Source organism: Tenrec ecaudatus, chromosome 7 (genome assembly GCF_050624435.1).
Source record: "Tenrec ecaudatus isolate mTenEca1 chromosome 7, mTenEca1.hap1, whole genome shotgun sequence".
Classification (NCBI taxonomy): domain Eukaryota; kingdom Metazoa; phylum Chordata; class Mammalia; order Afrosoricida; family Tenrecidae; genus Tenrec; species Tenrec ecaudatus.
Window position 1 is genome coordinate 149177422 of NC_134536.1, and position 22585 is coordinate 149200006.

At 50.1% G+C, this 22585-nt stretch overlaps 1 protein-coding gene across 5 annotated transcripts in view; it reads right to left on the bottom strand.

The window, feature by feature from the left end:
* The window catches only part of RREB1 (ras responsive element binding protein 1), a 156958-nt gene that overhangs the window by 24280 nt on the left and 110093 nt on the right, over positions 1–22585 (bottom strand). For all 5 annotated transcript variants that reach the window (XM_075555244.1, XM_075555246.1, XM_075555241.1 and 2 more), the window contains exons 7-9: positions 20352–20496; positions 19497–19633; positions 1296–1485 (exon numbers count right to left, since the gene is read on the bottom strand). In XM_075555244.1, the coding sequence (XP_075411359.1) occupies positions 1296–1485; positions 19497–19633; positions 20352–20496 (472 nt within the window). The remainder of the gene's footprint in view (positions 1–1295; positions 1486–19496; positions 19634–20351; positions 20497–22585) is intronic.

A 22585-nucleotide genomic window follows, 5' to 3' on the forward strand; every position in this document is an offset into this window, starting at 1 on the left:
TCCAGTCTCTCGCCACAACGCATAGGGTGTGACCTCTCCTGACGTGCCACGCAGGGATGGAGGAAGTCAAACCATGCTGTATTTAATAAATCATATCTGCTCACTCGGGGCCAAGTCAGCCAGTCACAAAAGGTCACGCATTATGATGTGATTCCCCCTTACATGAAAGGCCCAGGGAAGGGCACAGAAACCAAGGTTTACCAGTGGCCCCCAGGGGCAGGTTCGTTGGGGAATGAGGTGCTAGCCCTTAGGGAGCACTGCAGTTTCCGGGATGGGTGTCCCCCCTCGTGTATTTTTTAGCTACAGTTTAAAAAGTCACATTTGCTTGATGAAGAACACCGATCCCCAGGGAAGCAAGGAACCGGCTGAGTAAACATTCCACGATGGGAGAATTCGTTCTCTGTACACACGGGCATTACGCACAGTGACCCTAACTCAGGACAGGAGTAGAGAGTGCCACCTTTCTCCCCTCGAGAGCCCGGTGGTTTCAAACCGCTGCTGCTGTCTGATTAGCAGCCTGACGCCTAATTACAAGACCACCAGGGCTTGAAGAACTTTACTGCTGCTGTAGCTCCATTTCCAAATAAGGTGAGGTGAAAACAACAGCCTCCCAGGAGCCCTGGCAGTTAACCTTATAAACAGAGGACAACTACGCCGCTCTCTGCAGGGAAATGGTGGTGACCTGAACCATTTGTAAGAGAAACTACAATATTGGGCATACCTGGCAGGACTGCATGTGTGAAGGTCCCTGGGTGGCACAAGGGGTTTATACTCGACGACTAACTGAAGAGTTGTGGGTTTGAAACCACCTAGCAGGGCCACGAAAGAAAATTCTGGCAAACTGCTTCCCTGAAGCCCACAACAAGGAAAGCCCTGCTGAGCACGGCACTTTAACTTAACTCAGGGACCACCATAAATTGGATTTGACTTGGTAGCAGTGGGCTTTTCTGGTTGCTGGGGTTTGTGAAAGCAAATGTTAAGATCTTAAGGACAAGATTTCAACTGAGCAAATTGAGACAGGGCTGGGATGTGGTGGTGAACAATTTTTAACCTACATCTAAGTTCTCCAAGGATATGCAAAGGCACGGATGATCCACGCTCACACCCACATGGGCATGAGGGTCAACGGAACATAAAAGACTAGTTCTCCTCTCAATCCCATCATCGAATGACGGCTGGAAGGGCGAGGTGCAAGTTTAGGAGAAAAACCAAAGCTGAAAGGACATTTTAAAGAAAGGGCAGAGGAAGTTCAACGCAAGGATTCGGACTGGGGAGTGCTCCAGGCCTCAGGATACCTGAGAAATCCGGGGAAACTTCCTGCAGGAGAAGTCAGTGAAGCCCAAGTCATGGAAGCCAGCAGGAATGAGAGGGTTGTTCTGTATGAACGGTCTCCCCATCGCATCTCTTGGGAGCTGTTTGTGGACGAGTGCATTGTGGCGCAGCAAACCCCGGTGTGTTCGAAAGGTGACGCAGCAAATGTCACACCTGGGAGGCGAAGGAGAGAAGACAGAGACCACAGAGCTTTACTGCACCTTTCATTTCAATTGAGAAAATAGAAAGATAACAAGGCACCAACACCAAAAAGCCAATGATCATCCCATCACCCCCTCTCATCTATAGCTCAATGTGTCTCAGTCGCTTTAAACATTAAAAAAAAAAATTTTTAAGGCATGAATACACTGACATCAATAGCATCAGATCAGCATCTCCTTTACCCAAAGGCGATAAAATGGTCATTAAATTCTCCAAATTAGTGACGGTGCACATGTATGAGATTCCGGCACTACCACCATCCCATCTGACGAGGCAGAGGTGCTCACTGCCAAGTTCAGGCTCTGCAGGTGCTATCCTGGCAGGCACTACTTCCATTTTACAGACAGAAACACAGAAGCTCAGAACTGTGGAACAGTGTGGCTGGGGTCACACAGCCAGTCAGAAGCAGCAACAAGAGACCGGGTCTGAAAGACTCCGTCTTCCTACTTCGACCACACCTACCACGAAGTTGGCTCTCTTCCTGGAAAGACCTTCGCAATGGCAGTTCCTAATTGCCTCAAATGTGTGCAAAAGGACTTAACAAGAACTGATGTTTTTGAATTGGCGCTGGCAAATAATATAGAATATACAGTGGACGGCTAGAAGAAAAACAAATTCATCCTAGAAGGCAGAGCTGGAAGGCTCCTCGGGAGAGGGTTGGTGAGACTTTGGGTCATGCACTTTGGACTCGTCCCCGGAGAAGGACACCCTGACTGGTAAAGGACAGGAGCAGCAAGGACGAGGAAGACTCACAATGAGGTAATAACTCAGGGAGTATTGCGAGGACCAGCGTACCTTTTGCACAAAGGATCGCTTATGAGCTGGAATCATCTTGATGGCTCTTAACACCAAAGCTTCACTTCAGATAACCTGAAATGTTCTCACTCGGATGCGCGACACGCACCGTTTATAAGGCTCTCACAGTGTCTTCTTCCAGGCTGGTACTGAGAAATGGATGATGCGTTTATTCGGACGCGTGGGGACCTCGTGTGTACCACAGTGGAACTGTGCGCCATACAGTTTTCAAGGACTGCCCTGGGAAGCTGATTGCCAGGCCATTCTTCCCAGTGGGCCCTGGATGTACTCAAATGGCAAACCTTTCTGTTAGCAGTCAAGAGCATTAACCACCTGAACCACCCAGGAACTCCAAGAGCCGTATTTTAAAACTATGTAGTCATGTGAACCTGAACTGAACAGTGCAGTCGTTAGCCACGGGGAGCTATTTAGTTGAGCCTAGATTCCTCAGTTGGATCCCAACAAACCATGGATGCCCTTGAGAAGAAGGGGTATTCCAGAACACTTTACTGTGCTCCTGCAGAATTCCAGAAGACTCTATTGTGCTCATGCGAAACCCGTACACAGATCAGCAGGCAGCTGTGCAAACAGAATGAGGGAAGACTGCCTGGTTTACAATCAGGAAAGGCGTGCACCAGGGTGGTGTCGTCTCACCATGCTTATTTGAGCGGTGTGCTGAGCAAATCGTCAGAGAAGCTGGATTCGATGAAGCAGCCCATATTAGGGCTGGAGGAAAGCGTATTAACAATCTGTGATCTGCAGGTGACAACCTTGCTCGCTGCTGTGAGGAGGAATTACTGATGGAAGATCACGGATTGCAACCTTCAATGGAAGGAGTACAGCTCACACAGACGACCAAAGTCCTTGCATCTGGACTAATCATGATAAATGGATAAAAGGTCAAAGTTGCCAAGGATTCTGTCTTGTTTAGATCTACAATCAGTGCTCACGGGAGCAGCAGTGAAGAGATCAAAGACGTATTGCAGTAGGTAAATCTGCTGCACAAGACCTCTTTAGAGTGTTGAAGAGCAAGGATATTACTTTCAGGACTAAGGTGAGCCTGGCCCAAGCCATGGCATCTTCTTTCCTTCTTTTTTAGTCATTGTACTGGGGACTCGTACAACTCTTATCACAATCGATCTAGCCATCCAAGGTGTCAAGCACATTTGTACATTTATTGCCATCATCATTTTCAAAACATTTTCTTTCTACTTGAGCCCTTGGTATCAGCTCCTCATCCCCCCTCCTCCTTCCCTCACTCACCCTGGATAATTTATAAAGTATTATTTTTTTCCAAGGGTTCAAGCGGGGTGTGGATGTTTTGAGGTTGATGGCAGCAAGTGTACAGATGTGCTTGACACAGTGAATGTATATGTGGATTGAGATAAGAGTTGTACGAGCCCCAATGTGATTTTTAAAAGATTTTTTCATGCCTTACACTGCCCGATGTCTCCCTTCACCCACTCTTCTGTTGCCTGTCCCCCAGGAAGGGGGTTATATGTAGATCCTTGTGATCGGTTACCCTTTCCTCCCCCCCGACTTTTCCCTGGTATCATTACTCTCATTATTGGTCCTGAGGGGTTTATCTGTCCTGGACTCCGTGTGTTTCCAGCTCTTAACTGTACCAGTGTACATCCTCTGGTCTTGCTGGATTTGTAAGACAGAATTAGGATCATGACAGTGGAGGGGGGGGGCATTAAAGAACTAGAGGAAAGTTGTGTATTTCATTGGTGCTATACCGCACCCTGACAGGCATCAAAGAACAAAAAAATCCTATCACTGTGAATGAGGAGGAGTGCGGAGTGGAGACCTCCAGCCCATCTGTAGGCAGCTGGGCATCCTCTTACAGAAGGGCTGCGGGGAGGAGATGAGCCAGCCATGCCATTTTCAATTGCCTCGTCTGCATGGGAAATGTGGGCACTGAATAAGGAAGACTGAATAAAAGCCACAGCATTTGAACTGTGGTGCTGGAGAACAATATTGAAAGTACCATGGCCTGACTGCCAAAAGAGCAAACCGACTGTCTGGAAGAAGTACAGCCAGGTTACTCTCTAGAGGCAAGCTTGGGAAAGTAGATGGGGCAGTGGAAAAGAGGTATACGCTTAACACGATGGACTGACACAGTGGCTGTCACATGAGAACTGTGAGGATGGTGCAGGACTGCGTCGTGTTCGTCCTGTTGTACATGGGAGTGCTCCGAGTCAGCACCGACTCACAAGATTCCTTAGTTACACAAAGCTGGATTCAAGGGCCCCACATTGTACCAGGCAGTGCAGATACCTGTCATCATTGCAGAGTGCTCTGCTGGATCTACTTGGACCCAAGAGCCATGATTGCATGTTCACTGAGGGCTGGCCATCCCAGTAACTACACATTCAGGCACACTGGACTCCCACTGGCCCTTTACAGTGGGTGCTAGCGCTACAGCTTTATAGACACCGAACTGGAGGCACAGAAGGGACAAAGCCTTTTTTGGGGTATGTGCCGGAAACCTTTTTTGCTTTGGAATTGTCTCGAAACCGAGAAAGACATCACCCAGGAAGTTTCTGAGCTCGTTTTCATCAAGTGCTGAACGCAGCAAGTGCCAAGAATACTCACATGGCGTGCTTTATCGCACTGGATGGGGCCATGGCGGAGCAGCTGTCCTGCTGTGCGTCAACTGCCTATCTCCACTGCCATCACCTCCCCATCAAAATTCCTGTCATCGTCCAATTAAATTTAGAATCCCAGTTCCCACAAGCTATTCCAAAGGCAAAAACTCCTTGTAGGGAATCCTGCACAGCTTCCCAACTGTGATAAGTTTTGGGTCAGGGATGGTTCCATCGTCTGGAGCTCTCCCTAAGGGGACTTCAGTGACAGAAAGCTCACCTTCCGCGTGCGAGGACCTTGTACAGCCACTGCCCATTGGTCAGTCGGGGCTTACATGCAATTACGATGCTGAACAGGCTGGAGAGAAATGATCCGGGAGTTGGGGCCGCGCTAGATGGCAGCTAACAACACGGTACCCAAGTACTGAAATCCTTCCCTCCTGGCCCTCATCTCTGACAAGCCCTCCCGTCAACACCCCAGTGAGGCTCGGGGAGAAGGAAGGAGGAAATGAAGGTGGGAATGAAGGGAAGAGGGACAATGTGGATATGGGAAGAGGCGGCCTGCCTCCGAGTTGGTCTTTCAGGCACTTTCCAACTGAAGCCAACAGTCACTCTCTGTCCCTGAGGTAACAATCACTACAGCACTGACTACACTTAGGACCGACTACGGACTCGGGGAAGTATTTACAGAGTGCTTCAGGACCCTTGGGAGTTAGAATCCACTACATTAATTTTCACTACTGTGAGTATTACTCTGAGCACGGGGAACCTAACATTCGGTCACGCTAAAGAAGTAAGAAGCAGCAGCTTCTTTAAGACCTATGTGATGGTGGGCGTCATATTACCCTGAGCCCATGTTCTTGTTGCAACCGTCCCTGCGTGGACAGCTGGGCACAGACTTTGCAGATAAGCTGGGAACTCGCCCGTTCAAGGTTGTTCCAAGTCCATGCACGATGGAACGAAACACTGCCCGGTCCTGAGCCAACTCACAATTGTTCTAATATTTGGGCCATTAAAGGTAGGACTCATCCAACAATAATCCACAGACACCTGAAACGTTTTTATTCGGCTTAAAAATATACAGTCACTTGCCAGTTTCATGCAGAGGCAAGGGAGCCCGGTTCCACCAGCTGAAGCTCTGTGAGGTCTTTTCTACGTAAATCATTCTCGACCACCATCGATCGCCTCTGTTGTCGGGTTGCAGTGGAGCAAGGAGGCAGACTGCAGACTGAGCGAAGGCCAAGCCCAGGTTTTTATGAGCATTCTCGTCACTGCTCGGTGTCTGGCCTACCATAAATATTCTGTCCACCCTAGGCTGTAAACAAGTCTTTCCAAACTTTGTTTCCACAGACACCACTCTTTGAAAAAACAAGGAACATTTCAGTGGCTTACATAAAATGTAATGAAATTAGCGCAAACCCTGACTGGAGCACCTCTGACTTACAGGCTGAGAAGCAAAAAATGCCAACTCTGGTTAAGAAGACATGGAACCAGCATGAAGGGGAGGGAGGGCTGAGAAACAGTGCTTAACTTTTGACATGACACGGGCAATTCTTTATCAGATTGAAAAAAAATGTCAGTTTACCCGTGTATACATTTTTGTTTATTAACAGAGAAATGTGTGCATTTACTCTGACAACGATTCATCTGTGTATACACATGCAAATGTTTATGTGTATATTATGAGGAGGCTGCAAAATGTTCATGGAAAAATGGACTTAAAAGATAATGAAATTACTCCATGAACTTTCTGAAGGTCCTCCTTGGGATTCCACCCCAACCCTGGTTTGTAAGACTCCTTGGGCAGTGTTTGCCAGGAAAAGTCCTGGCGCTCTACTTCAGTAAAGGTTAGAGTCGAGACACTGATGGGGCAGTTCTCTCTAATACAGAGGACCTGGACGAGTGAGAAGCCATTTGATAGCAAGGGAGGGTTGTCACCCCCTCAGCCCTCCCCCCGATATAAAGGAGGGGCTGGTGGCCCAGTGGGTTAAGTGTTGGGCTGCTGACTACAAAGTCACTTGGTTCGAGCTTGTCAGCTGCTCCTCGGGAGAAATATGTGACTATAAACAGATTTACAGGCTTGGGAATCCAGAAGGACAGTTTTCATCTGTCCTATAGAGTCCCCATGAGTGGGCATTGACTTAATGGCAGCGCGTTTTAATTGCTTATTATAGCTGCTAAGTGTTTATGTATCCATACATAGATTTAAGTGTGGCGATCCGACATAAGGGTTTCAAATATAAAGCCGACAAAACTAAATATTAAAGATATTTTTTAAAATAAAGGGCAATACGAAAGTTCTGTCGTGACACGACTACCCCAGCACACAGCCGGCTGCCTGGGCCTCTTCCCGGTGAGGACACCAACGGGCAGTGTTGGCCAGGGAATGGAGAGCCTATTAAGGCGCACAGTTAGAATTCACTGTACCTTGACTGTAGACATGCATGTGTAGTGGCCCTGGATCGTCGTCACCAACCATTGTGTGTCTACCTCCCTTTCCCACCTCTTGTTCTTCCTCCAAACCCCTCCTACTTCGGGCATCTAGAACCATTTCACTCAGAGCCACAGACTGGTAGCCTCGCATCAATCCGACTCAGGGTGATCCCTATGTGTCAGAGAAGAACCGTGCACGGTGCTCACAGGACTTTCAATGGCTGATTTGTTCCCTCTCTGGTTGAACTTGAACTCCCAACCTTTCAGTTAGCAGCCAAGTGTGTTCAGGGTCAGCGTGTCCTGTAGGAGAGAAAATGTGGTCCTGACTGCCAGCTGCACCACGTCCATGGGAGAAGGTACTTGTGGAGCAGTGAGAGGGGTGTGGGCTCAGGAGCCAGACGCATGGGCAGTGAGTGGGGCTCTGCTCGGGTTCAGCTTGGCACTAGCACTTCCGTGGCCCGCTATGTAGAAGGACCACACCCCTACCTCATTGGCCACTGCTTCCCAACAAGCCAAAGATCAGGGTCCTTTAGTGACTTTGCGAACATGGCAGCTTCCTGGGTCCTACTGTAGACTTGTTAAAATCAGGTCAGACAGAGGATACGCCTAGGAACTGGTACATACAGAAAGTGCACACCAAGTGAGGCACACAACTAGGCACCGTGGAAAATGAATTTTTGCCAGGATTGCATAAGCGGATTTAGAATCGACGCACATCTTACACCGTCAGCCTGGGAGACCTTCCCTAAAAGCAGCTGCCCACACTGTAAGCATTTTGGAATCCTCTAAGGCGGCTTTCTCTCTCATCTGGAATATGGGGACTTCAAGTGACACTGAAAACTGTAAGGTGCTATTCCTACTATCACCATGATTTTATCTTGCTAGGGGAAAAAAACCATCATCAGGAAAATCCCACTTGCTGGCCTATTTGATCAAAGTACATGAAAACGCAGTAAAAGTTAAATTTTAATTTCAGAAAGAAATTCTGTTTTCTTTTCATTGAACTTCAATCTGAAACTTGGGAACAAAAATAATCATCTTAACTAGGCCTGCTGAATCTGGAGACTGAAAGAGAGGAATGCGGGTCCTCCCAGGCTCCCCCATGCTCGACACGCCCGCCTGCTTCCTGTTCATCTGAAGCAAGAGCTCCTGAAGGGAAGTGCATACAACTGCCACCTGCACCCAAGCTCCAGAGCCTCCGGATCATGTCTGAGAAAGCTCTAGATCCGCTCTCTCAACGAGGGTGCTCCTGCCTCACCTCTGGAAAGATAGCAGACTCTCTGAGCCGTGCAAACAGTGAATGGGCTTGACTAACCAAAAGACTGGCAGCTTGAGTCCACCCAGAAGGGACTCAGAAGGAAGGTCTGGCGCTATGCATGTGAAATGGCACATCCATGGAAAAGCCTACAGAGAGCACAGCTCTCCAAGGACACACATAAGGTTGACTTGAGAGTTGATCTGACAGTACCTGGTAGTGGTCGAGGAACCCTGGTGGCATAGTGGCTACCCAGTGGTCTGCTAACTATAAGGCCAGTAGTTCAAAACTACCAACAGCTCCTTGGGAGAACGATGAGGTTTTCTAGTCATGTACAGTTACAAACTTGGGAAGCCATAGGAGCGGGTCGGCTTTGTCTCACTAGGAATCGGAGTTGACTCAAGGGTGGTGGTCGGGGAGCCCTAGTGGGGTACGCTAAGCCCAGGGTCATCAGTTTGACTCTATTAGCCACTCCACGGGGTTTGAAAAAGATGCCTGCTCCTGGGGAGATTTACAGCCTCAGAAACCCTAAGATGCCAGTCCTATTCTGTTCAATATGGACGTTGTGAGTCAGAATCGACTTGATAGCAGTGGGTTTTGGTCGGCTGTCCGACAAATAAACCCCCCTATTGTCGTTGGCTCCATTCTGTCTCAGAGCGACCCTGCAGGGCAGAGTGGAGCTGTTGACAGGTTTCCAAGACTGCACATCTGTATGCGGTGACAGTCTCACCTTTCTCCAGCAGAGCAAGTGGTGGGTTTGAAACTCAGCAGGCAGCAGCAGCCCAGCATGAACCCGCTGTGCGCCCCTCAGCTGCTGAAGGAGAAACAGCTCCTCTGAAAGCAGTGAGGGCAGTGATGGGAAGGGAAGGGAAGGGAGACACAGCCTCCTCTTGCTCTCACACGCAGCACCTGACAGACTGAAATAAGGCCAGGGTGCAGAGCCCAGAGGCACTCACGCTCAGCAAGCCCGCGGGAGGGAGGGAGGGAGGGAGGGAGGCTGGCTGGCTGCAACCTTGTTTTCAGATGGCCTCTCAAGGACAATGGGGTCATTGTAATGTGGGAAGGAGGCTGCAGGCCTCTCTCTCAGGCTTCTCTTGGCCGCAGGTGTCTCACTGGCGACTCGCTGGCCTTTGCCTGAGCTGGGCAGGTCTTCAAAGAGACTAAAGCTGCACTGGGAGTCTCTGGTGAGGGAGAGTCGCAAGGCTAAGTCATTCTGATGGGGATTTTATAATGCGCCTGCAGGAACTGTTACCAATCTGGGCAGCTGCCCTTCTGGCAACGGACACGGCTTTGAAGTTGGAAGTTGAAGGTAACTTTTCCAATTGGAAACCAACTTAACTATCAGTCAGGATAATTGGATTTGGATATTAAGTGCGCCTGTGGGATTTTAGGGAGCTAAGAGCCTGATCTTTTGTGGAACTCGATTACTCTCAGATAAACCTCTTGAGTGGCAAGAACTCCACGGGGCAGGCTGAGAAGTTGTGAGATGCATGTGAGGCACAAGCATGAACAGTAAGGATGCACACCCAGCACACCCCAACTTCTGGGCACAACAGGGTGCTCAGCTAGCAAACCCCTTGCTGCGGGGCTGACACCAACTCACGAAAACGCAAGCTGGCTCAGAAGAGAATAGTGCTCACAGGGTCTTCAGTGGCTGGTTTTTCTCAAGCAGATCACCAGGCCTTTCTTCTGAGGTGCCCTGGGTAGACTCCTGCCTCCAGCCTTTCTGTCAGCAGCTAACTGTACTTTCAGCCCATGCCACCGGGGACTTTGCTCCTAACTCCAAGTCACCTCCAGCCGAATTCTCAGCGTTTCTACCCCTGGTGGCAGTCGACCCTCAGAAGTCTACCTTGCCGGCAAAGAGGCTCCCGTCTTGCAAATGAGTTTTATAGGCAATGATAACCTAGCAGGCCAGGAGCAGATTTTATCACTCCCATCCAAACATTCCATCTCAGCTCCTGAACAGTGGGGTCCTGGGTCCCACAGGCTGGCCTGTCATGATGGCTTTTGAGGCCAGGGACGGGGGCACCAGTGGTGGTGGGTCTGGATCTGTAGTTAACACCAGAGGGGGAGCAGCTGCCCGCACTTTATCTCCTCTCTCCGCGCCACTTGTAAAGCCGTTGAAGGGGTGCTGCTGGCTAGGTGCGAAACACAGATAGGCAGGCAGGGTGGGGGTCCCAGGGAGTGCAAGCAACAAAGGGAGGGAACTGCTTCCCAGTAGCATGCAGTGAGTGAGCTGATTTTCAAGTGTGGCCACCAGTGTGGAGGCGGCACTGGGACCCTTGGAGAACATCAATGCATGTGTGCACCAGTGGTCTGCACGTGCTAGTGGCGCGGGGGAGGGAGACCATCGGCACGGTAACCATGGATTTTTAATCTATACTCCCATCCCTTCAGCAAACACAACTGAAACCATGCACAAAACCAAAATCCTATTAGCCCACAGCACAGCTGTGACTTGTCGGCGCTAAAAAGAACACTATGCTAATTGGTCAGAGGAAATGTCCAACCTTCACAGCCAGCTGGAACCACACTCTGCTCCAAAGTCACCTGCAGACCCGAGCTCTGGAAAGAAACAGCCTCTGTTCGTCGCACTGTCATAACTTGCATGTTGCTTTGCTGCTGGACGTTAGGCCACCAAGATTCCAAGTACCAGCAGGGTTGCCTGCGGCGGCCAAGATTCAGCAGAACTTTCATGCTAAGTTAAGACCAGGAATAAAGGCCTGGCGATCTACTTACCAAACTAGCCAATGAACACAAGCCATCACAACGAAAGACTGTCCAACACAGCGCTGACAGATGAGCCCCCGGATTGGGAGGCGGGCACCTGGGTACACCGTGGCTGCGAGCATACCAACCATGGAGGTGCAGGAGCAGGGCCAGGCCGACATGTTGCTCTGCTGTGCACGGAGAGCAGACTTGACAACTACCAGTGACGGGAGTGGGGGTGGGGACACGACTTCAAAAACTTGTGAAGAAATGGAAAAGATCACGGAAAGCTCTAGATGAGATTTTTGAAGCACCCCCACCCCAACCCACTTTACCCTCTGTCTTTCAATTCTCCATGGACTTTGAAACACAACTCAACAGTGTTTTCTTTCATACGCAAACCTACATCAAAAAGGAGCCTTTACAACAAAACACGGCTGAAAAAAAGAAGTCACAGACAATTGAAAACCGACAGGTAGCACATTAGTAGTACCAGTTCTTCTGACAATACATGTCCCTGGTCATGTGACACAGCACAACATCCTTCAATGACTGCTTTTCTCTTTTTTTAAAGAAAGTAGAGCAATTCTGGGCCGGGGTAGAAATGTGGTGCAGTGAATCTGTCAGCGTGGGCACTCTGTGTGCAGAAGGTGAGTGAAAAAAGCAGCCTGGTGGCACCGAGGGTTATGTGCCTTTAGAATCCACCCAGAGAAGCCTGGGAAAGGCCAGGCAATCCATTGATCCTGAAAGGTCGCAGTTACTGAACACAGTTCTTCCTATCGTGGCACATACGGTGCCACCATCAGTACCAGTCCACTTCCAACACCTAGTGGTGCCTTTTAATCTTTGGTTTAAGTAGAGACAGTAGTTTGTGGGGTTCACAGTATGACTCTCAAACAACCCCCTTCCATGGAGTCAGTTTTGACTCGTAACAGGCCCATCTTCCTCTGGTGGAAAGCTGGCAGGTTGGTAGGTTCAGACCATCGACCTTGGGGTTCGCAAGAGTTAATGCAGTGCTTCCAGACATCCTCCAACTATTGCTAAATGATATTTATGTGTGTAACACCAATCTATGGCAGGAATCTGTTTGCACACGCACACGCACACACACACACACACACACCACCCCTTTTGGGTAGAGCACTTCATTTTTCTTTTGGGGAACCAACCCCTCTGCCCTACTTTGGGTCCACAAGGTTGGCAGCTGAGCACTTAATCACTGTGCTCCCAGTGTTCCCCGCAGGAGGACTAACAATTACTAATGAGGAGTAACCATTGCCTTTAAAGTCATCAGCCCTGAAACAGGGAGCCTGAACCACTTAACTGGAGCAGTCTGCCCCAAAGACCTTCCAGAGGGACCTAAAATGTAAGGGAGCATGTACAGGTAAAGTGCATGCACAGCCCCAACGACTCATGCCTGTGGTGCAGGATCACCAAGTCCTGTCCAGAAATGTGACACAGGGCTGCAGAGAAGGGCTTTCCTTGTGTGTGTTTTAAAAAACACAGCGGCTCAACAATTTTGGGATTAGCTTCTCCCGGTTACTTGCTGCACTAATAAATATCTCACTCTTCTACAGAGCTGAACTCTCCTGAACAAAAGGACAATAAGAATAGTCAAAATAAGTGAAGAGCTCAGGAAACTTCTAAAGTTTTACGTTAATTCTTCCAAGCCTACTGCCTTGGCAGTTAAAACAGACATGACTCCACTCCCACCACCCAGACTGGCAAAAGGATGCTTACTATTACTGAGTAGCATTCTGAAAGACTACTGGGTGAATTGGCAAATTTCAAACTCCAGGAAACTAATTTCTTTAGACACTCCGGGGTCCCCTTAATGATGTCTGTATAGAAAATATTGTGCGGGTGCTATTTATTTAAAGATACCAAAGCTTCTCAACATCTGCCTCTCGATGTGGTTTGATTTCAAAATTTGGCATGCCGACCTCACATGGAATTGAAGTACCTACTCAATTTCCCAATCTTATAAAAGCAGAACTAGACAATAGCACCTCTTTAAAATAACAAAGAGGCAAGGACAAATTGCTTTTATGTCGCCTGTGAAGCAGATAGCTCCTGGGGGAGACGTTGGAATTGGACCCCATCTTCATTTCCTTGGACTGGGACGCTACAACAGTGGCACAAACTGAGAACGATGAAGGTCTGAAACATTGAAATCTTAAAAGCAGACACACTTCAAAATCACAGTACCAGAAGGAATCGTTCATTTTGAGCTGATTGTGGTCCGTGGGTGATTTTCTAAACCAAATCAAAACATAAAAAGCTCAGCTGGACTCTGGTAACCAGCCCAGTGCCTGTCAGAGTAGAACCCTGGCTGTGACCTTTCTTTCCTGAGGCCTCTCCTCTGAGACATCACTGGGCAGATTCCAAGGTCAACCCTCGATTCCAAGGTCAACCTCAGATGGCACTCCCCGCTGCCATCGAGTTGATTCCAGCTCAGGGAGTGGAACCGGATTCCTCTCTGGGGTTTCTGCAGCTGGAAGTCTTTACGGAGCGCAGAGCCTCATCGTTAGCCCACAGGCTGGCTAGTGGGTTCTGATTGCTGACCTTGCACTTAGCATCCCAACCAGGAACCGCTACACACGGGCAGGGCGCTCCTCAGCCCCCACCCAAGGAATTCTTCATCCTAAAATCCACCCAGCAGATAAGGAAACTGAGCCTCAATTTGCCCCCGGCCTCACAGGTGCCAGGGCTGGGAGGGTGCCAGTGGGCTCAAGGCCAAGCCATCCTGAGGACAGTGATTTGCAGACACCTCGCTCCCCACACGGCTTCGCGCCTAATGCCTGGACGGGATGGCGGCTCCACTGAGAGTTCCTATATGGCCACGGGGAGGCTCCCGAAGAGCAGGCGCTGTCTGGCCACTTCCTGGAAGCACTTCATTTCGTCCACCTCCTAGGGGCTTTCTTTCTTTCTTTTTTTAAAGGGACCTGCAGGTTTCCTTTTCCCTTCGCTGTTTCTCACAGCCAGGAGGGTGAATGCGAGCGAACAGCTTCTCTTGCAGGAAGCCCCAAGCGGCCCAGACATTCCTCCCCTCCCCCAGCCCCCTCTCCCTCCCCCATCCCAGGCCCGAGAACGGACATCAAACAGCTGCACTAATCTCTCCCAGTTGCTTGGGGGAAGCAGGAGGGCACCCAGACAGCCCCCGATGCCCAGTGGGTGGCGCCTCCCCTCCTGGGAGCGCAGGAACCACCCAGGCTGCAGAGCCCCACAACCTGCTAGGACGTTGGTTCAATCACCCCAAGGTGGGCGGAAATGTGGGAGAAAAGGTGGGCTGGCTTCGTGGCTGCTAGCCCTTACTGGAGGAGTGTGGCAGTGCCCTCAAGGCCCCCCCCCCCCTTTCCAACCATAACCCCTAGGACTCTGAAATACAGGAAACTGGCTGGGGTTCTTATACAGGTGTTCAACTTTTAGGATGACAGTTAATAACGTATGTGGGCCCCATTAATCTGTCCTAGTGTCTCTGCAAGTGGGGTGTGTGTGTGTGTGTGTGTGTGTTGGGGTGGAGAGGAGAGGGGCAGTATTGCAGCAAAGGACACTGAACTTCCCTCAGAACACTGGAGAATCCTGAGGAGGCCAAGGAGATTGGCACATTCCACCATGATGCTAGACCTTAGCTCCTCCTGGGGTTCTCACATGCAAATCCCAGGAAGTGCCACATCATCTGAGGCAAACTGCCACAAGAACACTATACCCCAATCACATGCAGACTCTCCCACCCTGAGTGAATTCCAGCCACCACTATCCAGCCCCACCTAGATAACCACCCAGTGGCCTTTTCTCTGACTAGCTCCTGTCCCCAAGGCAATTGTTCTCAAGTTGGATACAGTGCCTGACATACACTCAATGATTGCTGACTGCATCTTCACTGAAATATCTGCCCCTGATCTCCTTTGATTAGGAACCCATCTAAAATTAAAATACCATATTGATTATAATTTTGTGAAATTGATCTTTATTCTTGCCAAATGTCACCCCCACCCTGCAAGCAGCCGCCTGTCCAGCTACAGGGAGACCAGGCACCCCCAGCTTTACAGTTGTGCTCTCGTGAGCAAGCAGGCTTGTCCTTGGCCTTCACCTTGTGCCTACAGTGCCCAAGGAGTGTGGCTGGCTCAGCCTGAGATGCTCGCTCTCTCTCTCTCTCTCTCTCTCTCTCTCTCTCTCTCTCTCTCTCTCTCTCTCTCTCTCTCTCTCTATCACACACACACACACACACACACACACACACACACACACACGAGATTCAGACTCAGTAGAGTGATGTAAAATATTCTATTAGAGATGCTCATATCGATGTGCTGAGATTCTATGTGGGGTTATACTGGTTCTATCAATTAAGTACTATGAAAGTTCCGTTTCTTTTACTTTTCAAAGAGCACACGTGTGGCTCACATCCGCTTCCCGTCGGGCAACACTGTCTTAGACTTTCCTCCCAGCTCCCTGTATTCACAGAAGCTACAACTTGTCACTCTGTTCTAATAACTGAGCGAGATAGACAACACCACACAGCATCCTCACACACAGGTTGTCCTCTTTCCATTTACTTACTCCCAAACACTGTTAGCCTTGGATTCCAAGTGCCAGCTCTCAGCAAGCCCCTTCCTCGCTCCTTGTTGCCTTCTCTTTGCTCTCCTGCAGGGACTGCTGATTGCAGTAGGGCACCAGCCACAGCCAACACCCAGAGCCAGGACTGCCTGTGATGTTCTACATGGACACTCATTTGAAACTCAGGGGAAGTAGAGGCGAAGGAGCTGAGCCATTTTGACGAGTGTAGATTCCCAGCACTCTTATGGAGGCATAATGGGCTCCTTGCCAGCCGTGGGTGGTGCAGGAGGCAGAGCAGACGGATGGATGGACACACAGACAAAGACACACACAGCAACAGCTGTTCTACATTATAAACATGCTGTCTGAGCTACTATCATCCTTCTGTGGTTCTGTTGCCTTTGGGGCTTGAAAATGGAGTTGGTGCTTATTTTAGGTCTGGGTTAGCAGTCTCTCTCCCCTACCAACTCCTGTCACAGTTCACTGGCTGGGTCGGCCCTCCTGGATCCCGCCTGCCCCAAAGGCACCCTCTTATAGCAGGGTATTATGTGGAGTAGCAGGGCACTTAGGGGGAAAGAGGAATTGGCTATGTCTGTAATCAACTGTTTTTGGTTTCCAGACTTAAGCTCCACCCCAACCAGCAACAGTTATTAGAGCAGGGCGGGGGGACATCCTCTCATCCACTTTGGGTGGCTACCAACTTCTATGCGGGGCCCCGCCAGTCACTGGGGGCACCCTGGGAGGTCGAGAATGAAAGGCTGCCCAAATTCAGTGTGACCCTATAGACAGACACAAGCCTTCCAGAGGCACTCCCACAGAGCAGCTGGGGCTTTGACTCGAGGCAGAGCACACAACTGCAGCATGTGCCTTTGAGAGCATGTGTCCCCCAAACCAACTGAGCTCGTTGCCATGAAGTAGATTTTGACTCCTCAAGACCCTACGGGATCATGCAGAACTGCTCCTTTGGGTTTCTGAAACTGCAAAGCGTCGTAGGAGCAGACAGCCCCCATCTTACTCCTACAGAGTAGCTGGTGGGTTTGAACTGACTGCCTTGGGATTAGCAGCCCAATGCTTACCCCACTGTGCCAGCAGGGTTCCTGAAAGGCTGGCCCAGAGAGGTCTAATTGCAGAGACAGAGAAACTAATGAAACTTCTCCACTGAACTCTGGCCAAACAAAGGGTTTTGCTCTTGAAGAGGTCAAACAATGCTCCGCCCAGTTAACAGCACAGGCAGAGCTTGAGGTTCAACACCACAACCCTACTGCCCACTGGTGGCATTATAAAACCCAGGAGGACGCATGTGGATGGAGGAGCAAACAGCGACCGACCGCAATGCGCCAGGAAGCACCGGCCCAATGGTAGCCATGGGGCTCCAGGGGGCACCACAGTGGGTCTGTGTGGTATCACACATTCTCCAGAAGTACATGGCCAGGTGCTTCTTGAGAAGCCTCTGGATGGGCTCAAACTGCCCATCTTTCAGCTAGTAGCCGGCCACTTAAGGCATCCATCTGCCTTTCCCAGGAGCAGGGCTCTGGTCAAGATTGCCCAGGAGAAAGCATGCCCTTCTTCAAGTCAGCATTGAGGAAGGACACATTTCCACCACTGAGACACACTACACTCTGCAGGCTCCAGATGCCCAGAGCCCCAGGATTCTTTCCAAGTGGCTTATGGCTAATTCCCACGATAACATCTGATCACAAAATACAGGATCGAGTGAATGGCATGGTGGATAGAGAAAACCATTTGGGGGAGGGGGCGGTTTGGCAGGGAACCGGGGGTCCCACGAGCAGTTCCTGCCTCAGCCCATGACCCCCCATGTGAGGCTCATCTGGATGCGTTAGCTCTGTCTGCTCAGGTTCTCTGCCTAGAGAATTAGTTCAGTATCCACTACCCACTCACTGCTAGCTCACTTGTGGGATGTCACAGATACTGAGGAAACTGTGGGATCCAGTTCCTGAGTCTTAGAAACAAGAAGATCTAAGTGCTTTTTCTGAGCAAGCGGGTTTCAGAATCACATAATTTAAGACCCGAAAGAGAATTGGGCGAAAGAGGAACCTGAGGCCCAGATAAACCTGGTCAAGGGAACACATGAACGGAGGTGAGACTAGCAACCTGGCGTCCATGCACGCTGCTTCACATGGTACGATGTCCTGTGACAGGGACTTAGATAAAGGCATTTCATAGCACTTGGACGTGGTTTTAAGTTACTGTACAATTAGGCTCTCCTCACCTTCCAACAAAAGTCGTTGGTTTGCTCAGACCTTCTCGTGTCTAAGACACAATGAAATGTGTGTCCTCAGAAAGGAGATCGGGTCCAAAGAGCAGTAACCGGAGCAGCAGATGCCCCGAGTCATGCACGCCGCAGCTGCCTGTCGAAATGCAGAGCTACGGCTACGCATCCACACCCACTTCTGCTCTGATGAGTCCGGAGCTGTGACTCGCAGGGTTCACTACTTGGAAGTCTCTCAACTGCAGCCAAGGCACCGGCACGCTTTTTGTACCTCTCCGAAAACATAGAAACCACGGCAGTGACATTTTAACAAGCAGCCATTCCCTCAGTGAATGTCCTAAGCCCATCTGTTCTGAAAACACAGGGTTTTTTGTTTTGATCATGATGTTATAGGATAAAGCAGAAAAATAAGAAAGGGTCTCCCGGAAATTCACCTGGAAAATAGCACGTGTCTTCCACCTGGTAAAGTTGTGCTCGCCACAGCCAGATGGAAAAGGGAAGCTGCGACAGCAGCCCGCCGTCCATCCACCAGGGCTGCGCCGACGCCCGGGGCCTTGCTTCTGCCTGTGGGTCACACACCGAAGCAGGACTCTCTCCCATCCCACTGTGTGTCCTTAGGTTTCTGTGCTCTCAGGCAAGCTTGGTGGAACCTCTTAGGAGCACGTAAGGTGTGCCAGCAGTGTACCAGGCGTGTTAGCACGCAGTTTTGACCTGTCCACTGCCACAGCCACTGATACCTCACTCACATGACTGTTCACAGCCCCCTGATGCCTCACTCATGTGACTGTTCAGCGCACACAAGACTACTTCTTTTGGTAAGGCCCGTTGTTGGGGCTGTGGGCTGGCATCAAGTCATCAACCCCAGACATGACACGAAATCACTGCCGAGTCCCGTACCACCCCCAGGATCAGCTGCAGAGTAAGCGAACCACCATCAACCAGGCGGCGTTGGCTCCTTTTCTTAGAGGGGAACCTCTGTGGGAATGGATTAGTGTCACGTCAGCACACTGCTTCCCCTGATGCGTGGGTGACAGCCGCACAAAAGATGCACTGGGTGAGCCCAGGTCCCCTGCATGGAAGGCGAGAATTCTAGCATGCAGTGACCCACAGAGCCCCACGGTCTGAGTCCTTGATCGGTGCAAATGATCCCTGCGTTTGGCTGCGAACAGAAAAGACCAAGATTCACGTTCACCCAGAGATGCCTTGGAAAAGAGGAAAGGCAACCTCCTTCCGAAAAATCTGCTACTAGAGAAGTCCACGGAGCCCAGGCCTGCTCTGAGTCGCCATGGTTGAATGCCACCACAGATGGTCTAGATAGCTCTAAAGCCTGTTCAGAGAAACAGACATTAAGAACAAATCACACAGGGCCCCGAAGCGGCAGGCCTGCTCCTACCTCAGGGGGTTATCCGAATGGGTCTCCATGTGGGTCTCCAACCCATACTTGCACACAAACTCCTTGAAACACACTGGGCAGTGGAAAACTTCATCCGCCTTCATCTCCAGGTCACCCGACTGCCCGTCTTCCACCATCTGAAGGGGAAGGAAAAACAAAGTCACGCAGGGGGTCTCCTGTGAGTTTGCTTTGGGAGAACAACATTAAATTCAGCCACGACTCAAGTGGACATGGGGCTTCTCCCTCTAGGCAGTAAGAACCCAGTAGCATTCAGGTAGCAAGTACGCACTGACCAGGACCACTCATCCACTCACGATACTGACGGGGTCCCTCACATGTTCTGTGCGAACTGCAAACGTGCTTCGCTGAGAACTGAGAGGGTGGTCATGTGAGTCTATCCAGTGGTGCACTGGAGGAAGAAAGGCCTGGTGATCCTCTCTGACAACCAGCCACCGAAGCCCCTCTGGAGCACACTTTCCTACTCTGACACGCATTTGGGGGGTCGGGGGTGAGGAGGAGTTGGTACTGCCTCAATGGCCACCGGTGCCAGGCTCTGGTGGTACAGAAACAGGGACGACGGAGCTGGCGGCTCTTATGAGGCTTACGTTCTAGTCAGAGAGGCTCCTTAAAAAGCATGGCACAGTGCTGAAGCGCTTCACTTGGCCAGCGAGCAGCTCAGAGAAGTGGGCCCGCCAAGGAGGCACACACTCAGACGTTCTGTGGTCACCTCGCAAAGGGAAAGGTGGGGGAAGGCTTGGGGGGTACGTTTTGCAAAGGCCGCAGCCTACAAAAGGTCAGAGGTAATTCTGCCAAACATCTTATGACAAGGCTTGCTGGTCCTTGGAGCAGACGGACCTTTTTGGCAGGCGCGAGGTCTTCCTTCTCAGACTCGGCGTCGTGACTCAGCTTCCTCTTGGAGGTCAGCCGCCTGCGTTTCAAGGGGGAGGGGGGGGCTGTGGCTGTGGTGCCATTGGGGTCCTTCTCGTGGATCTTCATATGTCTGCGAAGAACACACATGCACAAATACACACACAATGCGTTTTAGTGCAAAATAAAAAAAAACATCAGTTAAGTAGTTTTCGTCTCTTTCTCTTTCACATTTTAAAATATTTTCTGTTTAGGCACTGACACTCAATTTCTCTTCAACTCATTAGGAGATACAGGATCCAATTCATACAGTTACCCCTTTCTTTTAAAACAGTATAATCTTTTGGAGCTTCCAAAGTTCTTGTAAGTGTGGTCCACAAGCATTGCTCAATGCCTTGCTGTCTGTGGAAGATATTCATAAACTTAACTGACGTTGATGGCAGGAAACCAAGTCATCTGGTGGCCTCTGCTATTTACTTGAGCAAACACACTCTTTCACCATAGCGCTATTCCATAGGAAGAACACTTCCCAGGGACCAAAGCTGGTGCGCTGCTTCATAGGCCAAGCAATAGTCTGTACTTGCTCCGGAATTTCACCTCAACCTTCCGGTATGTGTTCTCTCTCGCCTGGCATTCAGGGCAAAGTTGGAGGTGGGTGGGGGGAGGTGTCACATCTGAGAAGTGCTGATGGCAGCGCTGCTGCCCTGAAAGTCTTTCCATAGTGTCTGTAGTACTAGGTCGATTTGTACATGTATAGATCCCCAGTGAAGCGTTGACAATGTGATGCGTGAATCACAGGCTGCAATTTTGCTATCAAGGAACACACAGGCGCCAGAAGCACCGTAGAGCATGTGGATGCAGCATGTTCTAAAAAAAGGAACCTCTAAATGGCCTGACTGAAATGATTCAATCAAATTGTAAAACAAACACCTCAACACAAGGTCTCAAGATCTACAGGGGGAAAAAGGATGACATTCCAAAACACTCGCCAGGCTCCATCTCCCCACTGCGTGACGTCTAAGGGGTCTGGCTTTCCTATGAAGTCACTGCCACCATCACTCTGTGTGTTGAACTGTGCCAGATGCAGCTGTGGTCTTGTACACATCCCCACTCTGCAGGACTGGTGCACCTGAGACTTTCTGGGGAAAGAGAAACTTAGCAGTTTTCATAACCCAACCCACCACCCTTTTGGTTAGAGGGAAGTTGGCTCACTTTCGACTGTTCTTTCTTCAGAGGACCTGGGAAATCAGCTGAGGAAGAAAAGGTTCCTGAACCATCGGCTGCTCAGGACAATCATTCAATGACGTGGCTGCTATCCACTCGCACTGCCACACAAAACCTCCACTCTGTTAACACTAGGCGTTTGTCGGAGCTTATGGACATTTCGTGCTGGTGATCGCCACATCTTCGGTTCTGATCTAGACGCTAGAAAGTGGCCACACAAATGAGCCCTCAGTGTAACCCCCAACCAAGCTCCAAACTTACTGCCATCGAGCCAGTGCTGACTCAGTGACTCACCTGTGGATTTCTAAGACTTTAACTGTTGACAGGAGTAGAAAGTCTAGCCTTTCTCCCAAGGAGCTGCTGGTGGTTTCAAACTGCTGACCCTGTGGCACACAGCCCAACGCGTAACCACTATGCCACCAAGGCTCCTTACACACAAATAAATACAACCCTCCTAGTGAAATAACACAACTGCTGCATTGCGCCCAACCTTTGAGAAACAGGAGGCAAGAAAGGGGGCTCGGGGTGGTTTTTGTTCGCTTTAAGGGGAATCATCGGGAGTAGACATGGATAGTAATCACAGACAGCCAGGCCTACATCCAAATCATTCCTTGTCTAGGTTGTTGCTTGGTTCTTGGACACAAAGCCTGAGAAAGTTAGCGGAGATAACCACGCTGGTAAGTACTTCCAACCTTCCTAAGACACTGGTGAAGGTGGACCTTAGTATCAGCTTTGGGGGGGAAAGGGCTGCGTGTTTCTTGGGAAATGTATTAATCTATGGATAGCATGACCTAGTTTCGGAAACATTTATTTTCTCCTATCTGAAAGCTGAGCAAGTATGTTGATCGCGATTGTTCATGGCTGCACAGCTGGCCCGGTTGGGGGCAGCCCCACACGTTACATGGAAGGTCGAATCACCCCACAGGCTTTCTTTGCTGTGCGGGAGAGAAAAGCAGCTCCCCAGGCCTTCTGCAGAGTCGATGGGAAGGATCAAACCA